The sequence below is a fragment of the Sinocyclocheilus anshuiensis genome, unplaced genomic scaffold (genome assembly GCF_001515605.1).
Source record: "Sinocyclocheilus anshuiensis isolate Anshui unplaced genomic scaffold, SAMN03320099.WGS_v1.1 scaffold447, whole genome shotgun sequence".
NCBI classification, from domain to species: Eukaryota; Metazoa; Chordata; class Actinopteri; order Cypriniformes; family Cyprinidae; genus Sinocyclocheilus; species Sinocyclocheilus anshuiensis.
In genome coordinates this window covers 2,553,908-2,575,528 of record NW_015552615.1, presented here as the reverse complement: position 1 = coordinate 2,575,528, position 21,621 = coordinate 2,553,908, and the positions used below count along the sequence as shown (strand labels likewise).

Sequence of the window (21,621 nt, the reverse complement as noted above, 5' to 3'; positions counted from 1 at the left end):
GTACACTCACTACTTTACATTGTAGCAAAGTGTCATTTCTTCAGTGTTGTCACATGAAAAGATATAATAAAATATTTACAAAAATGTGAGGGGTGTACTCACTTCTGTGAGATACTGTACATAAATTACACACACACATATATATATATATATTAATTAGTTTATTGATTTGTATAAAATTTAATTATTATAAAATTAAGACAGTGGGGAGTCTCTTAAAAACATTTCACCCATACGTTTTTGAATGTTTTTTCTTAATTTTAATTTCTACCATTTTTATTTCTCTTAAATTCTGACACCAGGCCATGTGGTTTGTTATTTGTGGTAAAGTATTAATCACTGTAAATGTGTCAGTTACCACACGTCCATTTAATATCACTAATCATCAAACTACAGCCGTGACTGAATCCACATTTAACTCTCCTCCATTTGTGTTCTGGCACCAGGAGCCTCATTAGTCTCATTCTCATACTGTCAACATAACAGAATTCATTTTATTTTGCTAATTCGAATTTGTGCAATGTTACATTGTAGGACTAGATTTGCATTTTTATTAAGTATATTCTATAATTTTCTACAGTCAATATCCTGTAGTGTTTACTTACTTTAACTCTCTCTTTCATGCCACAGACACTGACCACAAGTCAGGGAACAACTCAAAAACCCAGTCGACTTGTTTTCACTGACGTGGCTAATGCCATTAATGCATGATGACACTCACATGCTGCACAGGAAAAAAGGGACACAGAATTCTGGACAACTGGACACTGAGATTCAGGAATATTTACTTTAAAAAAAATTAAATGTAAAACATTGGGTTAACTGCTGCCATTGTAGTTAATAATTTCTTAAGCCAAAATTACAACCTGCAGCGTTTAAGGAATAGTTCACTCCAAAATGAAAATTTGCTGTAAATTTACTCATCCCCAAGCCATCCAAGATGTTTCCTCATTGGAACAGATGTGGAGAAATGTAGCATTCCATCACTTGCTCACCAATGGATCCTCTGCAGTGAATGGGTGCCGTCAGAATGAGAGTCCAAACAGCTGATAAAAACATCACAATAATCCACAAGTAATCCAAACTACTCCAGTACAAAAATAAATCCATCAAAAAGACCATCTCCTGTTGTCCTCTCACATCAAAATCCAACCACATATTTGTATAGAACTATTTTGGCTTGTAAACGGTGCTTGATCTGTGCATATTTCTCTCCTGATTCGGACCAGACAACATTTTCACTGCAGAAAGCAATATTATGGATAGACGACTCATAGTTTAACTTACTTCTGGATTATTCTGATGTTTTTATCAGCTGTTTGGACTCTCATTCTCACAGCACCCATTCACTGCAGTGGATCCAGATTCCTTTAAGATCATAAATTTTTTTCGACCACTTTGAATTTATGACAAAGAACATAAACTCAGAATCTGCAAGTGACAGGAATTATTGCAACAAATAAACATTGCTGAAAATATTTTTACAGTGTACAGTGACAAATATTACATTATACAGTTTAAGGACACTTGATTAAAAATCTGCAAAAAAAAAAAAGTTCTGCACTGCTACAGAAGTCAACTGGATCTGTCCAACGGTTATGAACACTCATGCAATATGGACTTTATTTTCATCTCTAGCCGTAAAAAGCCTCAACATGAGCAGAACGAATGGTTCATAAAATGTGCATAATGTGACAATTTACAAAACAATAATTTTAGAAACATTGAACGAGACTCGTGTTCCTTTTTTATTGGAATGACTGATAAAATAATGTTTATTTTTAAGAAGGGACTCCAAATGCAACTTTACCGCAACTTTCCCCCCCCCCCCCTTTTTTTGTTAGAATTCTTTATTAGTTTGGTTTATTATTTATTCATAGCTAAACATGTTCTGTAAACTGACGAGTTTACTAAAAGGATGTACATGAACTTTCCCTGAGAACAGAATTTTTAGCTTTAAAGTTACATTTGTTTAATTTAAATTGTGATGAAGTGTCAGAGATGACATCAGTCAGCCATTTCAGATACAGTATTATAAAGATCTTCCATGTGAAACACAAACGTTCTGTCACAGAGCCTGTGAATCTGCATAAATGATGAATGCTGACTGATTACGCAAGATTTACAATGAAAAAAGTGATTTTGTGTGTGTGTGTGCGTGTGTAGATGAAATAAGCAAAATGTAATAATTCTATGTGTACCACAAACCAGCGGCGGATAATTTTAAAGACGTTTTTAACTTTTATGACAATGAAGGACATAATAAAAATGATATTTAAACTATGACGTGCAGGTGTTATTGAAAACTAGGGAATCGTTCTTGTTAATGCAATATAGAAAATAACTGATGGATGATGTAAACATGTCTCAAACAGGAACTTTATTCATTGACATACGGCTGCATAAACAGCATTACTGGCCTTTGAAGAATATAAAAAAGAGGTAAGTTACCTGAGGCTGTATTTATGAGGCACGTTGTCAAATGTTTTAACAAGTAAATGACTAAACTGATGACATATACCATGAACAATGAATTGACTTCACACCAAAAACTTCCTGATCAGAAAAAGGTTCTTGATCAAAATTTTGTAAAGAATCATTATACCTGTTTAAGTGCATCTTCTGTATATGAGCTGTAATATTTAACATAACACAACTGTGTTGACAATAGGAGATGCTTTAAACATTAGTCATGTTGTAAACATCATTCCCATATCAGCGCAATAACACAATTCATAGCAATACAAATTAGACTGGATGATTTAAAAAATGCTAATTATGAAAATATAGTGCCAAAAAGTTACCTTGTTCAAGAGACTGGCCATTGACAATATATGCATTTAAAAACAAATGGCAAATCATCCATTATCTAGAATGAGCAAGCAAAATCTTTGAGGTTTCTGATGTTGAGGTACTGAGTTTCACCATCATCATGTGAATTATAATGATTGTGGTTTTACATCTTTGATCAGGTCATTATTCTTCTTTGGTGTAAATAGATGCAATTGAATCTATTCTTTCCACTGTAAACATTAAAATAAAAGAATAAAAAGAACATTACATAAGATCAATCGTTTACAAAGTTGCAACATTTGATTGAGGAGTAAATTTCAAGCTTTGGCAATACAATGTTTCCAGAATCCTGAGAAGATTAAATAAACCTATATAACCAAGGCATCATCCATACACTGTGATGATTACAGTTTCTACATTTTATTATCTTTGGATTTTTTAAAAATAATTTTTAATCCCAAGATCTTGAACATTAAATAAATGTCCTAAGCAAAACAAGTTCATGTTTTTTTGTTGTTATTTTAGAGTCCTGTTTTTATAAGAATAAGACATACTACAGTTTCTGGATGCCATATTGCGCACAATAAAATATGTTTTAAGTTCAAATTTGATTTCTAGTTGACTACAGGAATAGATCACCCAAAAGTGAAAATTTGCTGAAAATGTGCTCACCCTCAGGCTTTATTATGGATTATTGACCCTTATTTGAGCCAGGAGCAACGCCTGAAGTTAAAAACATCTTAATGATGGATTTGTTTCTTACAAACACAGATTTTTTACTTCACAAGATGTTAATTGATGGAGTTGTGTGGATTATTGTGATGTTTTTATCAGCTGTTTGGACTCTTATTCTGACGGCACCCATTCACTGCAGAGGATCCATTGGTGAGCAAGTGACGTAATTCTATATTTCTCCAAATCTGTTCTGATGAAGAATCTACATCTTGGATGGCCTGAGAATAAGTGCATTTTCAGCAAATTTCCATTTTCGAGTGAACTATTCCTTTAAGAATCCAAATAATAAACAAAAAGAGAAGATATTATTTCCATGGCAGTGTAACTTGCCGAAAGGTGTTCATCATAAAGGCTTGTGATGGTAGTACACAGATTTTAGGGTCACTTTTGAAAAATGTAGTCTGATTTTTCCTGAAATTTTGGGCGTGATTTGAGCACTGGCACATTTTCACTTTTTACAGTGTACATGGAGGCAGCTGAGATGGAGAATTACCCCCAACGTAGTAACAAAGTCATCACTGAGGTAGTTTTAGTTGCTCTCCTGTGATGGTAACGCAGCAGGTGGAGTCTGAATGGGCGGATCCTCTGTTGACTCCGCCCCTTGAACCGCAGGATGAGGCTGGGTGGAGAGGAACGAAAACACATGAGGAATGTGTGTGCATGTAGAGGTGCGTGCATGACCTGAGAATCATGACAGTTGGGACAGGAAACCAAGAAATGTAAGGAGCTCTACTGGGTTTCCCTTAAAAGCACTGAGTCATTTATCTCTGTGAACTGTATGAGTAACGGGGAGTTTTACACGGTTTCTGAACACATCGCCGGTTTCAGATCTGCAACTCTTGACAGTCACTGATTGACATGTTTATCAGGTTTAGTGTTTAACGGAATGAGACGATTCTCATGCAGGACTATTCATTTTGTTCATTATGGGTTGCAGGGCTGCAAACAACTAATCCACATGATCGATAATGAAAATAATCGACTCGACTAATCGGGTTTCATTATTCAATCGAGACGTTGCCACTTTTAATTAGTGGAAAACATTTCTATGAAAACTGTTGTATTCTTATAAAACGAGCCTTGTAATTGTAAGTGCTTAATTTTTATTAAAAAATGTACTGCTTTTATTCAGCAAGGATGCATTAAAGGGATAGTTCACCCAAAAATGAAAGGGTGAGTAAATGATGACAGAATTTTCATTTTTGGGTGAACTATCCCTTTAAGTTTACAAAAGATAAACCAAAAGATTTCTCTTTCAAATAAATGCTGTTTGTTTTTACTTTCTATTCATCAAAGAGTCCTGAAATTTTTTCATCTCAATTTTCACAAAAATATGAAGCAATATCACAAAATATCACAACTGGTTTATAATATTAACAAATCAGCATATTAGAATGATTTCTGAAGGATTATGTGAGACTGAAGACTGGAGTAATGATGCTGAAAATTCAGCTTTGAATCACAGGAATAAATTACATTTGAACATATATAGAAAAATTTTGTTAATAATTCAATCATAATTATATTTCACAATATTACTGTTTTTACTGGATTTTGATGAAATAATTGCAGCCTTTGTGAGCATTTCATTTTTTTAAAATCTCACTGACCCAAACTTTTGAAATATCAAAGAGACTATATATTTATTCATTTAAAAATATTTTGACTGTGGAAATAATAAAAGTGTATACTGGAAATGATATGGACTTATTAAATGTTACATGTTTTTGTACCTGCTGTTCTTCTTGACGAACGGTCTTCTGGGGCTATGAATTAAAGAGACAAAGAATGTGAGAGAAAAAATAAGACATTTTTACCTTCGAAAATTGCTAAGGCCCAGTACTCTCAACACAAAAACAGCAAAACAGGATATTTAACAAGAAAAAATAGAAACTTTTTTTTGGCAAAATATGCATTTAACAATAAACCCAGGAATATCCAATCAAGTAAATATGGTAATGTATTTAAGGGATATAAAATAGAAAAAAGTATTTTGTTTACTCTTTTGAAAGAGTAATGAACAATTAAGACATACTCAACTAGACCATTTACGAAAGCTAAGCTGCAGAAACTGTTAATTTATTATCATTTTCAGGTCATATATGTTTTAATATATTTAAATGTATTTTTATTCCATGTAAATTCTGTTATATTTGAGTTTATCAGCTGCTCATTTAACTATGCTGCAGAGTTTAAAGGAAAGGGTGTGTGATTCTCACCCATTTTCTTGGTCTACCTCGTGGTCTCCGTTCTCTAGGTGGCTCTACCTGCATCCAAAACAGATGAAGGAATGAGAGAGTGTTATGTATCTGAACAAGCATCAGTCAGCTCAAGTTTAAGTGCTCTCCAGTAAGTTCTCTCACTTTGGCTGTGACCCGCTGGCCTTTATTTTTACTGCCTCTTGGCCTTCCTCTCGGCCTCCTGGGAGCAGAAGCTTCAACAGGCTCCTGAGGGATTCAGTTCACTTGGTTTTATTCAATTTATTTCATTTTTCGAAAAGAACTCTATCTGTCTTCCTGTCTGTCTATCTATCGCCATCATTGCACCTCTCTGACCTGTTGTGGTTTGCGGGGTCGTCCTCTCCCGCGTTTGGGAGCTGGTGCCTCCTCCTCTGGGGCCGCTGTCTCCACCTGACCTGCTCCGGTCTCCTCCACGTCCATCCTGATCCCAAACCTTCTCAAGCATGCATGGACACACACAACCTGAACAAGATGAATGTGGAAAAGAAAGTGCTTTACGTCAGTGTAAAAGCCAACAATATGCCTTAAATCACAAAATATAATAGAGAGCTCTTTATTTTGCGATAATGACCAGCTGACTGCACATTATCCTCCTTATAACATGGCTTCATACCAAATAGATAAGAAACATTGATTTGTGCTCAAATAATTTTATCATGTGAGAGGAAAGAGCGAGGAGTGACACGAAAGACATGGAACCAGCACAGCTACTGCATGTAGGTCAATTATAGTTTCATCTCAATTATGCATACATATTTTACTCAATAATTTTTGCATATGAATGCATCTCAAATGAAAACACACAACTACTTACGAACTTACAAACAGTTAAGCTGATTAAAAATCACTGTGGTTTGAGGCGTGATGGGTTTAACGCAACACAAACCACACCTCAACTTGTGTTACGTCCTCATCAGTTTTATATTTTACCAAAAATCTCGTTCTCATAATTAACTTCTCATCTTCAACAGTCACTGCTGCTCTGACATCATCTCGTTCCTACAATGACACAGACATTAGTCATAATTTTAACAGTAACAACCTGGGGTGTGAGAATATTCCACAGAAATGAAGTCTCTCTCTCTTTCTCTCTCTCTCTCTATATATATATATCATGAGGCTATAAAACCAAAGAAAACATAAGAGTAATTTCTAGTGTCTAAAAGTGGCACAAGTATTCACTGCAGACTCTTCAGTCCTACTGCTGCATGTTCATATGATATGTAATTTACTGGCCGTGAATGTATATACACATGAATTTCATCAATGACAGCTTATTTAACCCCTGCTGGCAGAGAAGGATCTTCTAGGAGCCTGTTCAATGGCATCTATTCACATAAAACATAACTTTCCATGTTCCTCTCATGCATATATAACCAACCGCTCTACGCCATAAACTATGTCTCAGTGGCTGCTAATAAGTAGAACGAATAAGCTATATATGCGGCAATATTAATTATTGTACTGTTTAATTAGCATTTTCATATGCAATGCTATTTAAAAGTCAATGGAAGATACTTCATTCCCATTATAGTAGATTACAAAAAGCAGGGATTTTCCACATATATTTTGGGGTAATGAGGTACTTTTTGTACCAGTCAGCACCAACAAAATAAGTATCCAAACGTACCATAGTATTGCAACATTTTACAAAAAAGTACCAAACAGTATAGCTTTGTCATGTGGTTTATCAAGGTAACACTTTGGCATTGTTGCAAGTACCACAGAGTACTAGGTAAATACCATGCTACAAGAATTTTAGTACTATAGTGTATATCGAAGTACAATGATATCTAAAAGAAGTGAACACAAGAAAAAAAAAAAAAATGAAAAAAAAAAAAATAATATGAAATTAAAATTAAAATAAGGTAATGGCAAACAAGCTATTCAGTGAGTGTTTTTTAGTGGCTTTAAGTTGTTTTTCCATATGGTGGGCAATTATGACAGCCCACATTCTTCACATATTTTCAGACCTACAGAAAAATGTAGCTGGCGGTCGTGAACTACAGAGCGAAACGAGCATGCTTGTGGTGTCCTGAGGATGTAAACACAGCCCTAGCAACATTTAAACAGGGAGAAACACAATATTATTAAAGACACTATAAAAACAACCTCAACAGCCACAGAAGAGAAAAACGTCAGTGATTAACACAAAACCAGAGCTAAAATGACTAAAAGTAACTACAAGTACAATGGCATTACCATGTTTTTGTGGACAAGATACCATGGTAGTATAGTTTTGGACATACCACATGGTAAATTTAGTATTATTTTAAGTTCTATGTAAATACCATGGTATATCAATATGGTATGGTATATTTTGGTATACCATGATGGTATATATGAATGTACCATAAAATACCTTGTGATACTGTACACTTGTCTTGCAAAATGTACTGTAGCGGTACCATCGTACAGTGATAGTATCAGATATACTTTGTATATACCATAGTACTGAAACATTATGTACCATGGTATTTACATGGTAATACAAGGTACTTTCAAGAATAACAATTAATAGTATTTTGTATCAAGTATTAGTATTCTTTAGTATTTGTCTATTTAAAAAGTACCAAAAAGAATACTTGTCCAAATCGTATTTCTCAAACATGTAACATGCAATATATCAAAACTTCTTTTGCTTCACTGACATTAAATCTGCGATATCCAGATAGTCATATCATCAGATGCCTCTCTCACAGTACTAATAACAAGACAACTGTAGCATAAACTAAATTGTTTTGTAATAAAAACAATGTCGTAAGTTGTAAATACCTCGGGCAGACCGCTTTACTTGCGTTGTCCTCAGCACTGGAGAGCACGTTCACCTGGAGCAGCGGCTTCGCGTGTGCCGAGTACGTCAACATAACATGATTGACATCATTTCTGGCCCCGCCTCCTTTTACGCAAATCCTCACGTCAATCATTCTTCTCAGATCTGCAGAGCTGAAGCGCCACGCCTCATTTTGCTCGTCCTGTTGACTGGATGATGAAATCAGGTTGGGCCCGTTTGCGTTTTCTTACATTTACATTACATTTACGATTACATTTAGTCATTTAGCAGACGCTTTTATCCAAAGCGACTTACAAATGAGGACAATAAAAGCAGTAAAAACTAACAAAAGAGCAACAATATATAAGTGCAAATGACAAGTCTCGGTTAGCCCAAGGCAGTACATTGTAGCAAGGTGTATATATATTACACACACACACATATACACACAAACACACAAAGAAAACCAAGTAGATGGAATAGAAAAAATAGAAAGCTGGTGTTTGTTTGTTTTTTGTTGTTGTTTTTTTAAAATAAAAAAATAAAAAAAGAAGATAAATATAGATAACGTAGAATTAAAATAGAATAGAAAGTGTTAGAGTTAGAGGGTCAAATAAAGGTGGAACAGATGTGTTTTTAGGACTCAGCTGCTGGGAATGAGTTGGGCAGGTCATTCCACCAGGAGGGAACAGTTAATGAAAAAGTCCGTGAAAGTGATCCTCTTTGAGATGGCACAATAATACGCCGTTCATTTGCAGAACGCAAGCTTCTAGAGGGCACATAACTCTGAACTAATGAATTTAGGTAAATGGGTGCAGAGCCAGTGGTGGTTTTGTAGGCAAACATTAATGCCTTGAATTTAATGCGAGCAGCTACTGGTAGCCAGTGCAAATTGATGAACAGAGGTGTGACATGCGTTCTTTTCGGCTCATTAAAGATTAATCTTGCAGCAGCATTTTGGATTCTTGTCGCGTAGGCGCCTATTCTGATTGGTTTGCAAAGTCTGAGGCGTCGCCTACCAAGTACAAGAGTCATGTATGACACCCGGGACAAGACCACAGGAACCAGATGAGTACTCTGCACAATGTGACATTGCTGCAGCCTGAAATTGAACTGCTGGTTTTGTCTGGTCAGAGGAGAACTGGCCCCCCGACTGAGCCTGGTTTCTCCCAAGGTTTTTTCTCCATTCTGTCACCGATGGAGTTTTGGTTCCTTGCCGCTGTCACCTCTGGCTTGCTTAGTTGGGAACACTTCATTTCCAGTGATATCGTTGACTTGATTGCAAATGATTGCAAAGATACTATTAAACTGAACTGAGCTGGATGATGACATCACTGAATTCAATGATGAACTGTCTTTAACTGAAAAATGAGTGTTTACTATTGTCATTTTGCATTATTGACACACTATTTTCCATATACACTTATTTAAAAGGCAGGTATGGAAGGCGGATGGCGCCAAAAGTCTTTAACGGAACACGTGAAATTTGACCGTGTCAACACGCACAATTTGCCCGTGTTAACGTGGCAATTTAGAACGCGTTTCTTTTGTACGTATAGACATGCACATTTTGGCCGTGTTAAGGTGTCAGTTTTTGCCGCGTTCGTGTAAAGACGCTCAGTTTGACCGCATTAAGACAACAAAATTGAAAGTGTTTCTCAATGCACACATTTTGGCCGTGTTAAGGTGGCAATTTTGAACGTGTAATATTTTTTTACCCTCATATTTCTTTAGTTTATGGTCATTAATTAGTGTTGTAGCTAGTAAATTAATACATTTTGTTGTTTATTTTCTGTTGATAGTTTTGATAGTTATTACTCTTACTCCTGGTTCTGTGTACCTTCTGGTCATTTGAACAGAATTTAAGCAAGATTTTTCTCTTTTTTTCATGGGTAAAAAATTTGATTATGCTTTCCTATTTGTTTCGAATGTGTGAGCGGCCTTGAAACACCCATTTCATCCTCCATCTTCTGTACTAACACCATGTACACGACAACCCTTAAAGCTTATTTTCAATAGGAGAGATGCGGCAGGCGAGCAAGCTTACTCACAAGATTTCTGCAGCTTTGTTGTGTAGGCTGTTTCCAGATAACATGAATAAATAAAAATATATATTCAAGGCTTCGTCACAAAAATTAACCGAAACTCAGCGAATAGTTTCCCGTTTGTGCGTGTTGACGCGGTCAAATTTCACGCGTTCCGTTTAAAGACTTTTGGCCCCATCCGCCTTCCATAGGCAGGTGCTAAACAACCGACGTGTTAGCAATGAAGCAATCACATAAATGACGGGCAGTTTACTAGGATATTATTAGGTTATATCTGCTGCCTCAGTGACAAATATTAGTAAAAACGTCAAGGAATGAGTAATCAGGTTTTTTTTTTCTTATCCTAAATAAGCATTTCAAGAAAACAAAATTAGTCACTAGCAGAATAACGAGAAAGCTATAGCAAAAGTACCCAAAAGTACCATGGTATTACTATGAAGTAAAGTGATATGTGGCCAAGTATGGTGACCCATACTGGGAATTAGTGCTCTGCATTTATCCCATCCAAAGAGAGAGCACTGTACATTCACTCCCCTGCCGGTACGAGACTCAAACCCACAATCTTGGGTTACGAGTTCGACTCTAACCATTAGGCCACGACTTGTTGTTTTGATATATCGTGGTACTTAAAATCAAGTAGCCATACTTATATGGTATGTCCAAGAATACCATGGTTCATGTCCAAAAAACCATCATAGTACCATGATACTATGCCCACGAAATATATATATGCAAACTATGGTTCTATCATGTTTTACATGATGTAATATGGGACATATTAAAAGAATGTTGAAGAGTAAAAACAGAATTTTGAATACTTTATTAATAATAAAATATAAAAAATTCTATATAGCTCAGACTGATTTCAGGTTTAGTGTAAATATATGTGCACCTGTATATCTATATATTTCACAAATGCAAGCATACATATTATGTAAATTAAACCCCAATACAGAATGTTACAAAAAAGCATACATAATTTTATAAAACAGTATTTTTTACGTATATTACATTCCAACTACTTAATATATTTATAGCTTATAGAAGATTGAGCAGTTTGAAACGTATGCTAAAAGACGTGCTGTCACATGTTACAATGTACGTTTTTCTGTCGTCAGGTCATCTCCATGACCTTCTTGATCCAATCCACATAAAAAGACACACGGATGAAGATGTTTGGTTGGCCGGCGTGTCCGCAGCGGCGCATTGGTATGATGACTCCCTCTAGAACCCAACAGTCACTGTTCTGACAGGCCAGAGGGCCGCCATAGTCTCTCTGGAAGAGCGAGAAAGAAAAAAAAGAACGTTACAGCGCACCTGCACCCAGCACGTCTTACTCATTTCACAATCCCCACTTACATCTATTGCAAAAACAGAACTTAAAACTAGCGTAGCCGCACAAACGCATAGAAAGGAAATGTTTGAAGCTCTAAAAGCTTCATACACATTTTGCAAGCGTTCTGCAAGCTAAGCAATGTCTAGATCAGAGGTTATCTAGTTTTACTTCAGGAGCCAGATTTTGCACACCAACCAAAATTGTTTGTCATAAAGAACTCTAAAAAACTAAAATTAAAGGATTAAATCTAATTTTCTACCAAAAGATGGATGAACCCAACCAAAATAGTTTTTCATACAAAAATGCTTAAAATAAAAAAAAATTAATGAATTTTCCAACAAAAGACGGGTAAAATCAACCATAACTGTATATCACACAAAAATCCTAAAAATAAAAAAAATAAAAAAATACAATTTCCTACCAAAACAATGGATGAATACAACCAAAAGTATTTATTATACAAAAGCCTTTAAAATTAAAAGATTCAATCTAATTTTCTACCAAAAAAATGGATGAAACCAAACAAAATTGTTTTATCATTCAAAAATCCTTAAAATTAAAAGATGAGCATACTCCAACATACTCCAATGATCTTTTTACAATTAAAAAAAAATTTTTTTTTTACAGTGTATAAAAGAGTATACAGTATGGTTGAACACAAAGCCTCTGACATCCACAACAAATGATATGGGATTCCTTCTTTTTAAAAGCTTATTTATGTACTAACTTTGATTTATTATAAAGTTACTTGCATTTTATTATTTGAACTTAGTATTGCTTTTTGTGTCAGAACATAATAAACTCTTATTTTTCTTTCAAATTATCCATAGCAATACTTTTATTAGTGATTCATAACATATATGGTGTTAAAACGGACAGAAAACAAAAAAACAGTTCACACATCTACCTCACAGGCGCCAACTCCGGCCACGAATGGCATAGTGCACATCTCATTCTCACGGACACGGCCCTTGAAATATGGGTTACAGTCTTTATTGCTCAGTACAGGCATCTGAGCCACATTCAGTACAGTCTCATCCCCCTTTCCTGAGAGAGAGAAGCAGAGAGCATCAGTGAGGGGAAGCGAAAGAGGATGAAACGATGGATGGATGGAGAACAGAAAAAATGTGCAAAGAGGGAATGCTGAATGTTACTGCAGTTTTTTTAGCATTCAACTTTTACATCTAACCAGATGCTGCTTGACAAAAAAAATCATATCCAGTTATATATGATGGATGGTAATAATGTGTTATATTCAATGTGGAAATTTCCAGCTTCATACTAAGAGAAGTGCGACAAGATGTGTTTCCAACTTAGAAACCCGAATAACAAGTATCTTATGCTCACAGAGGCTGATCAAAAATACAGTAAAAACAGTTTTTTGTGTTTGAATATATTGTAAACAGTCATTTATTCCTGTGATCAAAGCTGAATTTTCAGCATCATTACTCCAGTCTTCAGTGTCACATGATCCTTTAGAAATCATAATAATATGCTGAGTTGCTGCTCAAGACACAAAATGTCTTTACTGTCACTTTTGATCAATTTAATGCATCCTTGAGGAATAAAAGCATTAATTTCTTTAAAAAAAGAAAATAATTCGGAACCGAAACCTTTGAACAATAATGTATAATAGGAGGTATTATAGATAAAACAGATTAGCGTGTCACCTTTTGTTTCTCCCCAACCAGCGATTTCACAGATGGTTCCCTCTGGAACGATGTAGCGCTCAGGAGGCAGACATATTTGAGACACGCGCTCATTAAACTGAGCAGGACTGCAGGAGAAGAGCCATATGTGTTTATTAGAGGGCCAATTTGGAGTCAAGACACTTTTAAAGAATGGCATCCAAAAAATGCTGCACACTCTAAAAAATAAAGGTTGTTTATTTGGCACTGATGGATCCAAGAAGAAACTTTAACACCCATGAAACCTTTCCGAGGTTCTTTATAGTGCAAAAAATTTTTTTTTATTTTTTTTTAAATGTTCTTCATACTATGAAAAAATGGTTAATTTAATATCTGTTGACTAAAAGGTTCTTTGTGGAACCAAAACTGGTTATTCTATGGCATCGAAAACCTCTTTCTTTATTTTTAAGAGTGTAGAACCAAAGCATGTTGTAAATTGCTTTGCTTGTGTGTGATATGAAGTACGTTTCTAGCTGAAGCATGACCAGGTGGGATTCAGAAGGACCACAGACGATCTTGGTGAGAGGAATGGTTTGTCTGTCCGGTTCACCTTCCTTTGGATCACGGAACAAGGTGCCCATCGTAGCACTGTATCCCGTGAGGTCCACATAACTGCATACAATCACCAACAAGCATGTGCATATTTAATAAAACACCCTTACTGTCCAACTCTGAACATTAATCACTGAAGAAGGTTGAGTTACCAGGATGAGAAGCATTGTTTAGTGCTGATCACCCATTTGGAATTGACCAGAGAACCTCCACAGAAGTGATTTCCTTTCCTGAGAAGACATGCAGTGGCCGCAAATATATTTGTCAACAAGAAACACTGTTTGCAAATCGATTTTACTTCCATAAAGTGACATAATTTGGACGGATTATAGTACGACTAACCGGTCTCGAAGGCTGACGGTCCAGGGAGAGTTTCCAGGTGTGCCGCCCACTATTCTTAACCTGCTCTTCACAGTCCGGTCGTCCCGCTTCCCACACTCGTTAAACACAACCTCCGCTTTTTATACACAGTGGAGGGCAAGTCAGAAGCACAGTCGTGCACATCAGAGTCTGTATTGTTCACTGTATGTTGTTTTTGACTTACTTGTTGGCCCGATGATTGGCACTTTCTCTCCAGCTATTATAACACATAAAAGTACAAAAATATAGTTTAATTAATTAATAATGATATTTGTTTTAAATATATTACCATTAATTGTTTATAATAAGTGTATTATAAATGATTTAATTAGTATTATTAAATAATATATTCTATAAGTCTATAGACATTGATGCTTCACCACACTGCTTGATGGCACAGTAGTCAAACTCAGTCTTGGGGTCAGTGGTGTAGCACCAGGGCCCGTGATGGTCTCCGTCAGGGTTTCTGCAGTAGTTGTCAGTCAGGTTGGCCTCTGGGTGTGTTTTGGGGTTTATCCTGCAAATAGATGTGCATAAATTCCCTTGCATGTATACTTTAGGTCCACTTTAAATGAGACAAACAAGAATGGGATTTTATTCTTACTTGGTTTTGTGAGGTGTATTGACGCTCCATTTCTGGCAGAGAATACCTTTACGTGTCTTGCGGACAACACCCCGATAGTTTCTGCCAATTTCATTATAGCAATCTAGTTTAAGGAGAAGAAAACCTGGTTATTTAAACCGCCATTTACAATTTCAGGGTCAGTAAGATTTTTAATGCTTTTGAAAGAAGTCTCTTTTGCTCACCAAGGCTGCATTTATTTGATCAAAAATACAGTAAAAATTGTAATATTGTGAAATGTTTTCTATGTGAATATATTGTAAAATGTAATTTATTCATGTGATGCAAAGCTGAATTTTCAGCATCATTACTCCAGTCTTCAGTGTCACATGATCCTTTGATTTGCTGCTCAAGAAACATTTCTGATTTTGCTGATTCATATTTTTGTGGAAATGGTAATTACATTTTCTTCAGTATTCCTTGATAAATTTCAAAGAAGAAGAAGAAAGAAGAAAGTTCAAAAGGACAGCATTTATTTGAAATGCTCTGTAACATTATAAATGTTATTATGAAAGTGAAAGTGACGTGACATGTGGCCAAGTATGGTGACCCATACTCGGAATTAGTGCTCTGCATTTATCCCATCCAAAGTGCACACACACAGCAGTGAACACACACACACCGTGAACACACACCCGGAGCAGTGGGCAGACATTTTTGCTGCGGCGCCTGGGGAGCAGTTGGGGGTTTGGTGCCTTGCTCAAGGGCACCTCAGTCGTGGTATTGAAGGTGGAAGAGAGCGCTGTACATTCACTCCCCCCACCTACAATCCCTGCCGGTACGAGACTCGAACCAGCGCTTTGAAAATTCTTTTCAAAAATACATAAACTATTGACCCCAAATTTCGAATGGTAGTGTATATACAATATGCATATTAAGTACACATGAAGTGTGCTTTGATTTTTCTTCTCACAAAGACAAAGCACAGTCAAAATGTCTTTAAAAATTAAACTGTAGTTGATGGTTTTAATCACTAGCGGGCGCAACTGTACCTTCAGCCTCAATGTCATCAGCACAGCGTTTGATCTGCAGGCAGAGAGCCGTCCTCATCTCAGAGAGAGACGTGAAACACCAGGGCGCCTCTGAACCGTCCGGGTTACGACAGTAGTTCTCCTCCAGACCCCTAAAGGTGGAAAGAGGAAAGACAGAGAAGGACAGAGAGTCACAATCAACCAATTTATACAGTTCTGATGAAGTTTGTTTCTTTATCAGAACAGATCTGGAGAAATGCAGCATTCCATCACTTGCTCACCAATGGATCCTCTGCAGTGAATGGGTGCCGTCAGAATGAGAGTCCAAACAGCTGATAAAAACATCACAATAATTCACACCACTCCAGTACATCAATTAACATCTTGTGAATAACTGGAGTTTGTAAGAAACAAATCCATCATTAAGGTGTTTAAACTGTTGCTTCTAGCCAAAATACGAGTCCATAATCTGTAATAACACTTCCAGCAAGTGATGCAATGCTACATTTCTCCAAATCTGTTCTGATGAAGAAACAAACTCTTCTACATCTTGGATGGCCTGAGTAAGTACAAATTTCCGGTTAATTTTAATTTCTGTGCAAACTATTCCTTTAACTCACTTGCACTCGTAGGTTTTGGGGAAAAAAGGGTGTTTGTGGGGTTTCTGGGCGTCCCAGCGCTGACAGGGGATTCCAGAGGTTGTTTCGTTGACTTTGCCCCTGTAATCTTCTCCACGACCCCGGAAACAATTAGTGGTGTAGCCGGAGCGAAAACGGCGCTTGGGAGACTCAGCTATAGGACGGAAAAGAAAGAAGGTGAGTTAAAGAGGAAGAAATTCATGTAGGAGAAACATTTGAGATACTAAAGACATCTCATTGATTGATCATTCTCATCACATGAAGAGATGCAACTAGTTGTAAATATGGCTGTATATTGGAAAGAATTTGCAGTAATTTGTTGTCCAATCATGTGTCAATGACAGAAAATAATAGATTTCAGCAATTCCATTTCAGCACCATTTATATTTTGAAACTCAACTGTGTGAATGTCATACAAGCTCCTGACGGATCAATCATTGCATATTCATAAAGAATAATATTGTCGTCTGTCTTGTGAACCCAATGCAATAAACTGTTATTAACGTTGTGCTCTCAAACAGAACACCATATGCGAGTTTCTGACTTTCAATTATATAGTTGTCTTTTTGAACAGCACTGACGCGATTGGAAATGACAGCAATGTCCCCAGGAAGATGAAGATCTGTGTCCTTTAAACAGAATGAATGAATAATAATCCAAACGATTTGCATGGAGATTGAAATTCATGCACTGCTAACAGAATGCAAACGACTGTTAAAGGTTATTAGTGTTGTGCGAACATTTTAAAGTTGACATTGCATCATAAATTGACTTAGAAGTTATTTTTGGAAGTTTTTCTTCAGTTTACTCTCTGCTGTGTGTCTCTATAATCTTTGAGTTTAAAATAATGTTTCAGAAATGCCTCTCTGGAATAGATGTACTGCAAAAATAACATTTCTTAATTTGATTTAGTTTAACTTGATGTGCTAAACAAAAACCATGAAACTAAAACTGAAATAAAAAGTAATAGCGATTCTATAAACAAAAAAAACTGCTCGAAATGACAAACACACACAACAAAAACTTTAACTAAAATTAAACCAGATTATATATATAACAATAAAAACTGATTTAAAAATATGAATATTATATTACTATAGTAATTATACTAAAATAACAGTGGTTATAAAATGCATGTTTTGTTCAATGCATAATGCATGAAGACCATTCAAAAATAGCTGTGTACTCAAAAAACAAACTTTTATGCAAGCAACATATGTACTGATAACATTTTATTATAGTATGGTTGTTTTACCAGTGCCTATTTAGTTTTAGAGGCTCATAAAAGCATAAAATTAATTAATTAGTTATTTTTTGACACCTTGTCAGCAGCAAGGCTATCTTCATGGCCAGAACAAAGTGAATAACAAAAGTCATACAATTACAAAAAACCTAAAACATCTAAAATACCCTGAAATGAAATATCATATCCTTGTTGCAAAGGAGCAGAAATACTCACGGCACTTGCGTATATCACAGCTCTCTCTCTCCATCGTCGGGTCAGTGGTGTAGCACCAGGGCACCGGAGACGCATCCGGGTTACGGCAATAATTATCATCCAAACTTTTATCAGGATACCTGGTTATTTTACATTATTATATCAGCATCCGCTAAAAATCACTGCAACACCACATGATTAAAATTCATTGCCATACTGCCTCTGCAGCATTTGAGCGCAGATACAGAAACGCTGATATATTGATATCCACTGCGCTTATATTCTGATTTCAGTGCTTTGGTACATGGTTATGTCATATTTACTTCTCTGGCTGGTAGATGTGTTGATGCGGATACTGTTGGTCCCATCTCTGACACTCTTTCCCGCTCACTGTGTGATCCACCTGACCTCTGTAGTCTTCTCCATTACAAGTGATGCACACCTCTAATGGAGAAACATACAAACATCTGCTCAGAACAAACCGCTTATGTCCACTGCAGTGCAAACATGTGTAACTGGCCGTCCTACCGTCTTTGCACTGGGGAATGTCGCAGCTCTCATATCTGCGTTCAGGGTCAGTGGTGTAACACCAGGGTCCGATGCGGTCGCCGTCCGGATTACGACAATAGTTGAGCTCCAGGCCATTAGTAGCAGACGGAGTCCATCTATTCCAAACAGTGGTGACATCTTTCTAATATCGCAGTTGTACATTCAGCCATTAAAAGGATCTTAGAGTAAAATAAATACACTACTGTTTATTCAACAAGGATGCATTAAATTGATCAAAAGTGACACTTTCAAATAAATGCTGTTTATCTGAACTTTCTATTCTTCAAAGGATCCTGAAAAAATGCATTAGATTCCACAAAAATATGAAGCAGCACAACTTGTTTTCAACATTGATAACAATAAGAAATGTTTCTTGAGCAGCAAATCAGCATATTAGAATGATTTCTGAAGGATCACGTGACACTGAAGACTGGAGTAATGATGCTGAAAATTCAGCTTTGATCACAGGAATAAATTACATTTTGAAATATATTACAATATAATAATATTTCACAATATTACTGACATTTCTGATCAAATCAGTACGGCCTGGGTGAGCATAAGAGACTTCCTTCAAAAACATCTTACCAATTCCAAACATTTAAATGGTATGTTGAATGCAATCACATCATGTTTAACAAAAACTGCTAATATATTTGCTTTTGTTAACCATCTACAGTGGATTTGGACAATATGAAACTGACCCTGTTTACGTTCTTAATACACAGGACTCCATACAAAGGAAATTATTTAGTAAGTATTGCTATGTTAAAGTTAAATAATAATTAAAAAACATACTTCACATACAGATATTTTACATAAAGTTTGTGCAACATACTATATGCCATGTCTGATCTCATACCTGTGATCATGAGGGAATTTGGACCACCACTGTTGACATGTTCGTCCACTCTTAGTCGTCGACACTTTCCCTCGATAGTCTTCTCCTTTACCCACAATGCACTTCCTTACATAGACTGAGTACAGGAGAACAATATGAACATGTGACTAACATGTGGCACTTATATCAAGTGGTGCTTAGGCGATATGGGTTTTTAATGGCTGATGACATTTTATAATCTTTCAAACTGTCTAACACTTTCAAAATCTACTGAAAAACATTTTGAGAATCAATTTGTCACCTTTCATCTCATAAAGGTCACAGTTCACGTTTCTCTTGACATCTGCATTGTCTCCGTCGCCCACCCAGGGCAGATGTTTACACACCAAAGATGGACGAAACTCATAATTAAAAGCTCTGGAAAGTTCAAAAATACATCAGAAATACATTTTCTATTCCCTTATGAAAAAGAAACATGCTTAAGTGTATTCAATGTGGACTTGTAGTGTGCTGTAAATATTAAAAAATAGATTTGCACTTGCAGATAATATTAATGAAATAAAAGGCCATTTAAGTGTGCTTAAAAGCAGACAATCTCATGACTGTTTCTTAAAGCACTTTTTAAAAAGTGACCTTCGTAATAATGCCAAATTAAAAGTGTTGCTTTAAAATTCATTTTAAATCATTATGTTTTAATAAACTTTGTCATGCTTTAAGGAAGTACACTTATTTTAATGAGTTGACTAATATTTTAAGCACATTTGATTGTAATTTTAACTGTAGTGTGTTATTTGATATTAGATTTAAAGTTAACATTTTAAATGTACAAAATTGCAAAAGACAATAGCAATAATGACAAAATTACATAGAAAGATGTATTAAAGTCAAAAAAGCTAAGTTGAACTACCGGTAATTGCATTTAAAATAAATGTTTATTTATTTTTATTTTAAGGTCCAATTCTTACTATTAACTAACTATCATTGACAATTTTTGCCTCAATAAATTAATTTGCAGCTTATTAATAGTTATTAAGGCAGTTAAGTTTAGGTATGGGTTAGGATTAAGGGATATAAAATATGCTCATGCAGAACAAGGCATTAATATGTGCTTAAGATGTACTAATAAACAACCAATCTCTCTCTCGGCTTGCATAATAGTAATAAACATTGCATAATAAACAGCCAATATGCAAGTAATATGCATGTTGGTTAATAGTGAGAATTGGTCCTTAAAATAAACTCTTACAAAATATAACAATAAACAATATATTTTAATTTAATCATAAATAACATGCATTTAAGTGTCTGAAAACATTAGATTTAGTTTGCACTTTACTATATTATTTAAAAGTATATAGTCCTGTATTTATATAGCCTATATTTCTGTAAGTATATATGCTAAAGTACACTTCTTACTCACATTTACAGAAAAAATAAGGAAATAAGTACTAAACAAATTAACTTATGCCTTTTTAATCATTCAACCACAAAGAGAATTACATTTTGGGTGTAAAGCTGATACATGCAGCGCATGCTGGGACAGGGAAGTGGGGATATGAGACCTGCATTCTGGACTCTCTGTGCAACGTTTAGCACAATCCTCCAAAGTGATTCCTGGAAATTCAGTCAGACGGTTGACGTTCCAGGATTTCAGGACCAGCTCTCTCCCCTCGGATCGCTGGAAATCATTCAGTGCGCTGCGAAATGCTGTGAAAACACACATCAGAAAGATGCACTAGTCATTTGACCACTTTGGATTTATTTAGTAATAAAGAAAATCAAGTTGAAACACCCAAAACCAAAAAGAAATGACAGGAGTTTTTTGTGACAGAAGTTATTAGATGAAAACAATGACATGAAAAATGTTTACAGTGCATGTTCAAAACATGCCACAGTACCATGTCTAAAAAAAAAAGTAACCTTTTTTTTGGCATGTTGTTTGCACTTTTTGTGCGGGTTTAAATGTTGTAACGTTCCTTGTGTGTGTGTGTGTGTGTGTGTGTGTGTGTGTGTGTGTGTGTGTGTGTGGGTGTGTGTGTG

General features: G+C 35.7%; 3 protein-coding genes across 3 annotated transcripts in view; 1 reads left to right on the top strand and 2 right to left on the bottom strand.

Annotated features, from left to right (window-relative positions):
• cunh3orf18 (chromosome unknown C3orf18 homolog) overlaps positions 1 to 927 on the top strand; it is a 10,009-nt gene extending 9,082 nt beyond the window's left edge. Inside the window, exon 5 of the mRNA XM_016457336.1 lies at positions 631 to 927. Coding sequence (XP_016312822.1) covers positions 631 to 711 — 81 coding nt within the window. The 3' untranslated portion in view covers positions 712 to 927. The remainder of the gene's footprint in view (positions 1 to 630) is intronic.
• Positions 928 to 1,743: 816 nt separating this feature from the next.
• Positions 1,744 to 8,632, bottom strand: LOC107666162 (high mobility group protein HMGI-C). Its single transcript, XM_016457337.1, has 7 exons — positions 8,544 to 8,632; positions 6,084 to 6,230; positions 5,892 to 5,975; positions 5,748 to 5,795; positions 5,262 to 5,294; positions 4,022 to 4,147; positions 1,744 to 3,023 (listed from the first exon to the last, which is right to left on the bottom strand). The coding sequence occupies exons 2-6, from the start codon at positions 6,186 to 6,188 to the stop codon at positions 4,058 to 4,060; spliced, it is 360 nt and encodes a 119-aa protein (XP_016312823.1). The 5' UTR covers positions 6,189 to 6,230; positions 8,544 to 8,632; the 3' UTR covers positions 1,744 to 3,023; positions 4,022 to 4,057.
• A 2,790-nt stretch (positions 8,633 to 11,422) lies between these two features.
• Positions 11,423 to 21,621, bottom strand: part of mst1 (macrophage stimulating 1) — an 11,172-nt gene continuing 973 nt past the window's right edge. The window contains exons 2-18 of the mRNA XM_016457333.1: positions 21,144 to 21,288; positions 19,883 to 19,998; positions 19,603 to 19,717; positions 18,720 to 18,856; positions 18,515 to 18,635; positions 18,213 to 18,331; positions 16,736 to 16,907; positions 16,137 to 16,267; positions 15,127 to 15,229; positions 14,903 to 15,039; positions 14,707 to 14,739; positions 14,505 to 14,619; positions 14,315 to 14,392; positions 14,076 to 14,222; positions 13,593 to 13,699; positions 12,830 to 12,969; positions 11,423 to 11,862 (exon numbers count right to left, since the gene is read on the bottom strand). Of these exons, the coding sequence (XP_016312819.1) occupies positions 11,701 to 11,862; positions 12,830 to 12,969; positions 13,593 to 13,699; positions 14,076 to 14,222; positions 14,315 to 14,392; positions 14,505 to 14,619; positions 14,707 to 14,739; positions 14,903 to 15,039; positions 15,127 to 15,229; positions 16,137 to 16,267; positions 16,736 to 16,907; positions 18,213 to 18,331; positions 18,515 to 18,635; positions 18,720 to 18,856; positions 19,603 to 19,717; positions 19,883 to 19,998; positions 21,144 to 21,288 (2,078 nt within the window). The 3' untranslated portion in view covers positions 11,423 to 11,700. The remainder of the gene's footprint in view (positions 11,863 to 12,829; positions 12,970 to 13,592; positions 13,700 to 14,075; positions 14,223 to 14,314; positions 14,393 to 14,504; positions 14,620 to 14,706; positions 14,740 to 14,902; positions 15,040 to 15,126; positions 15,230 to 16,136; positions 16,268 to 16,735; positions 16,908 to 18,212; positions 18,332 to 18,514; positions 18,636 to 18,719; positions 18,857 to 19,602; positions 19,718 to 19,882; positions 19,999 to 21,143; positions 21,289 to 21,621) is intronic.

What these genes read in the sequence shown, in the direction of transcription:
- LOC107666162 (XM_016457337.1), bottom strand. Translation starts at nt 6,188, where the DNA reads ATGGACGTGGAGGAGACCGGAGCAGGTCAGGTGGAGACAGCGGCCCCA. An exon ending in GCCAGCGGGTCACAGCCAAA is followed by an intron (nt 5,796 to 5,891) that starts GTGAGAGAACTT and finishes TTTTGGATGCAG; the next exon opens with GTAGAGCCACCTAGAGAACG. An exon ending in TTCGTCAAGAAGAACAGCAG is followed by an intron (nt 4,148 to 5,261) that starts GTACAAAAACAT and finishes CTCTCCACCCAG; the next exon opens with CCTCATCCTGCGGTTCAAGG.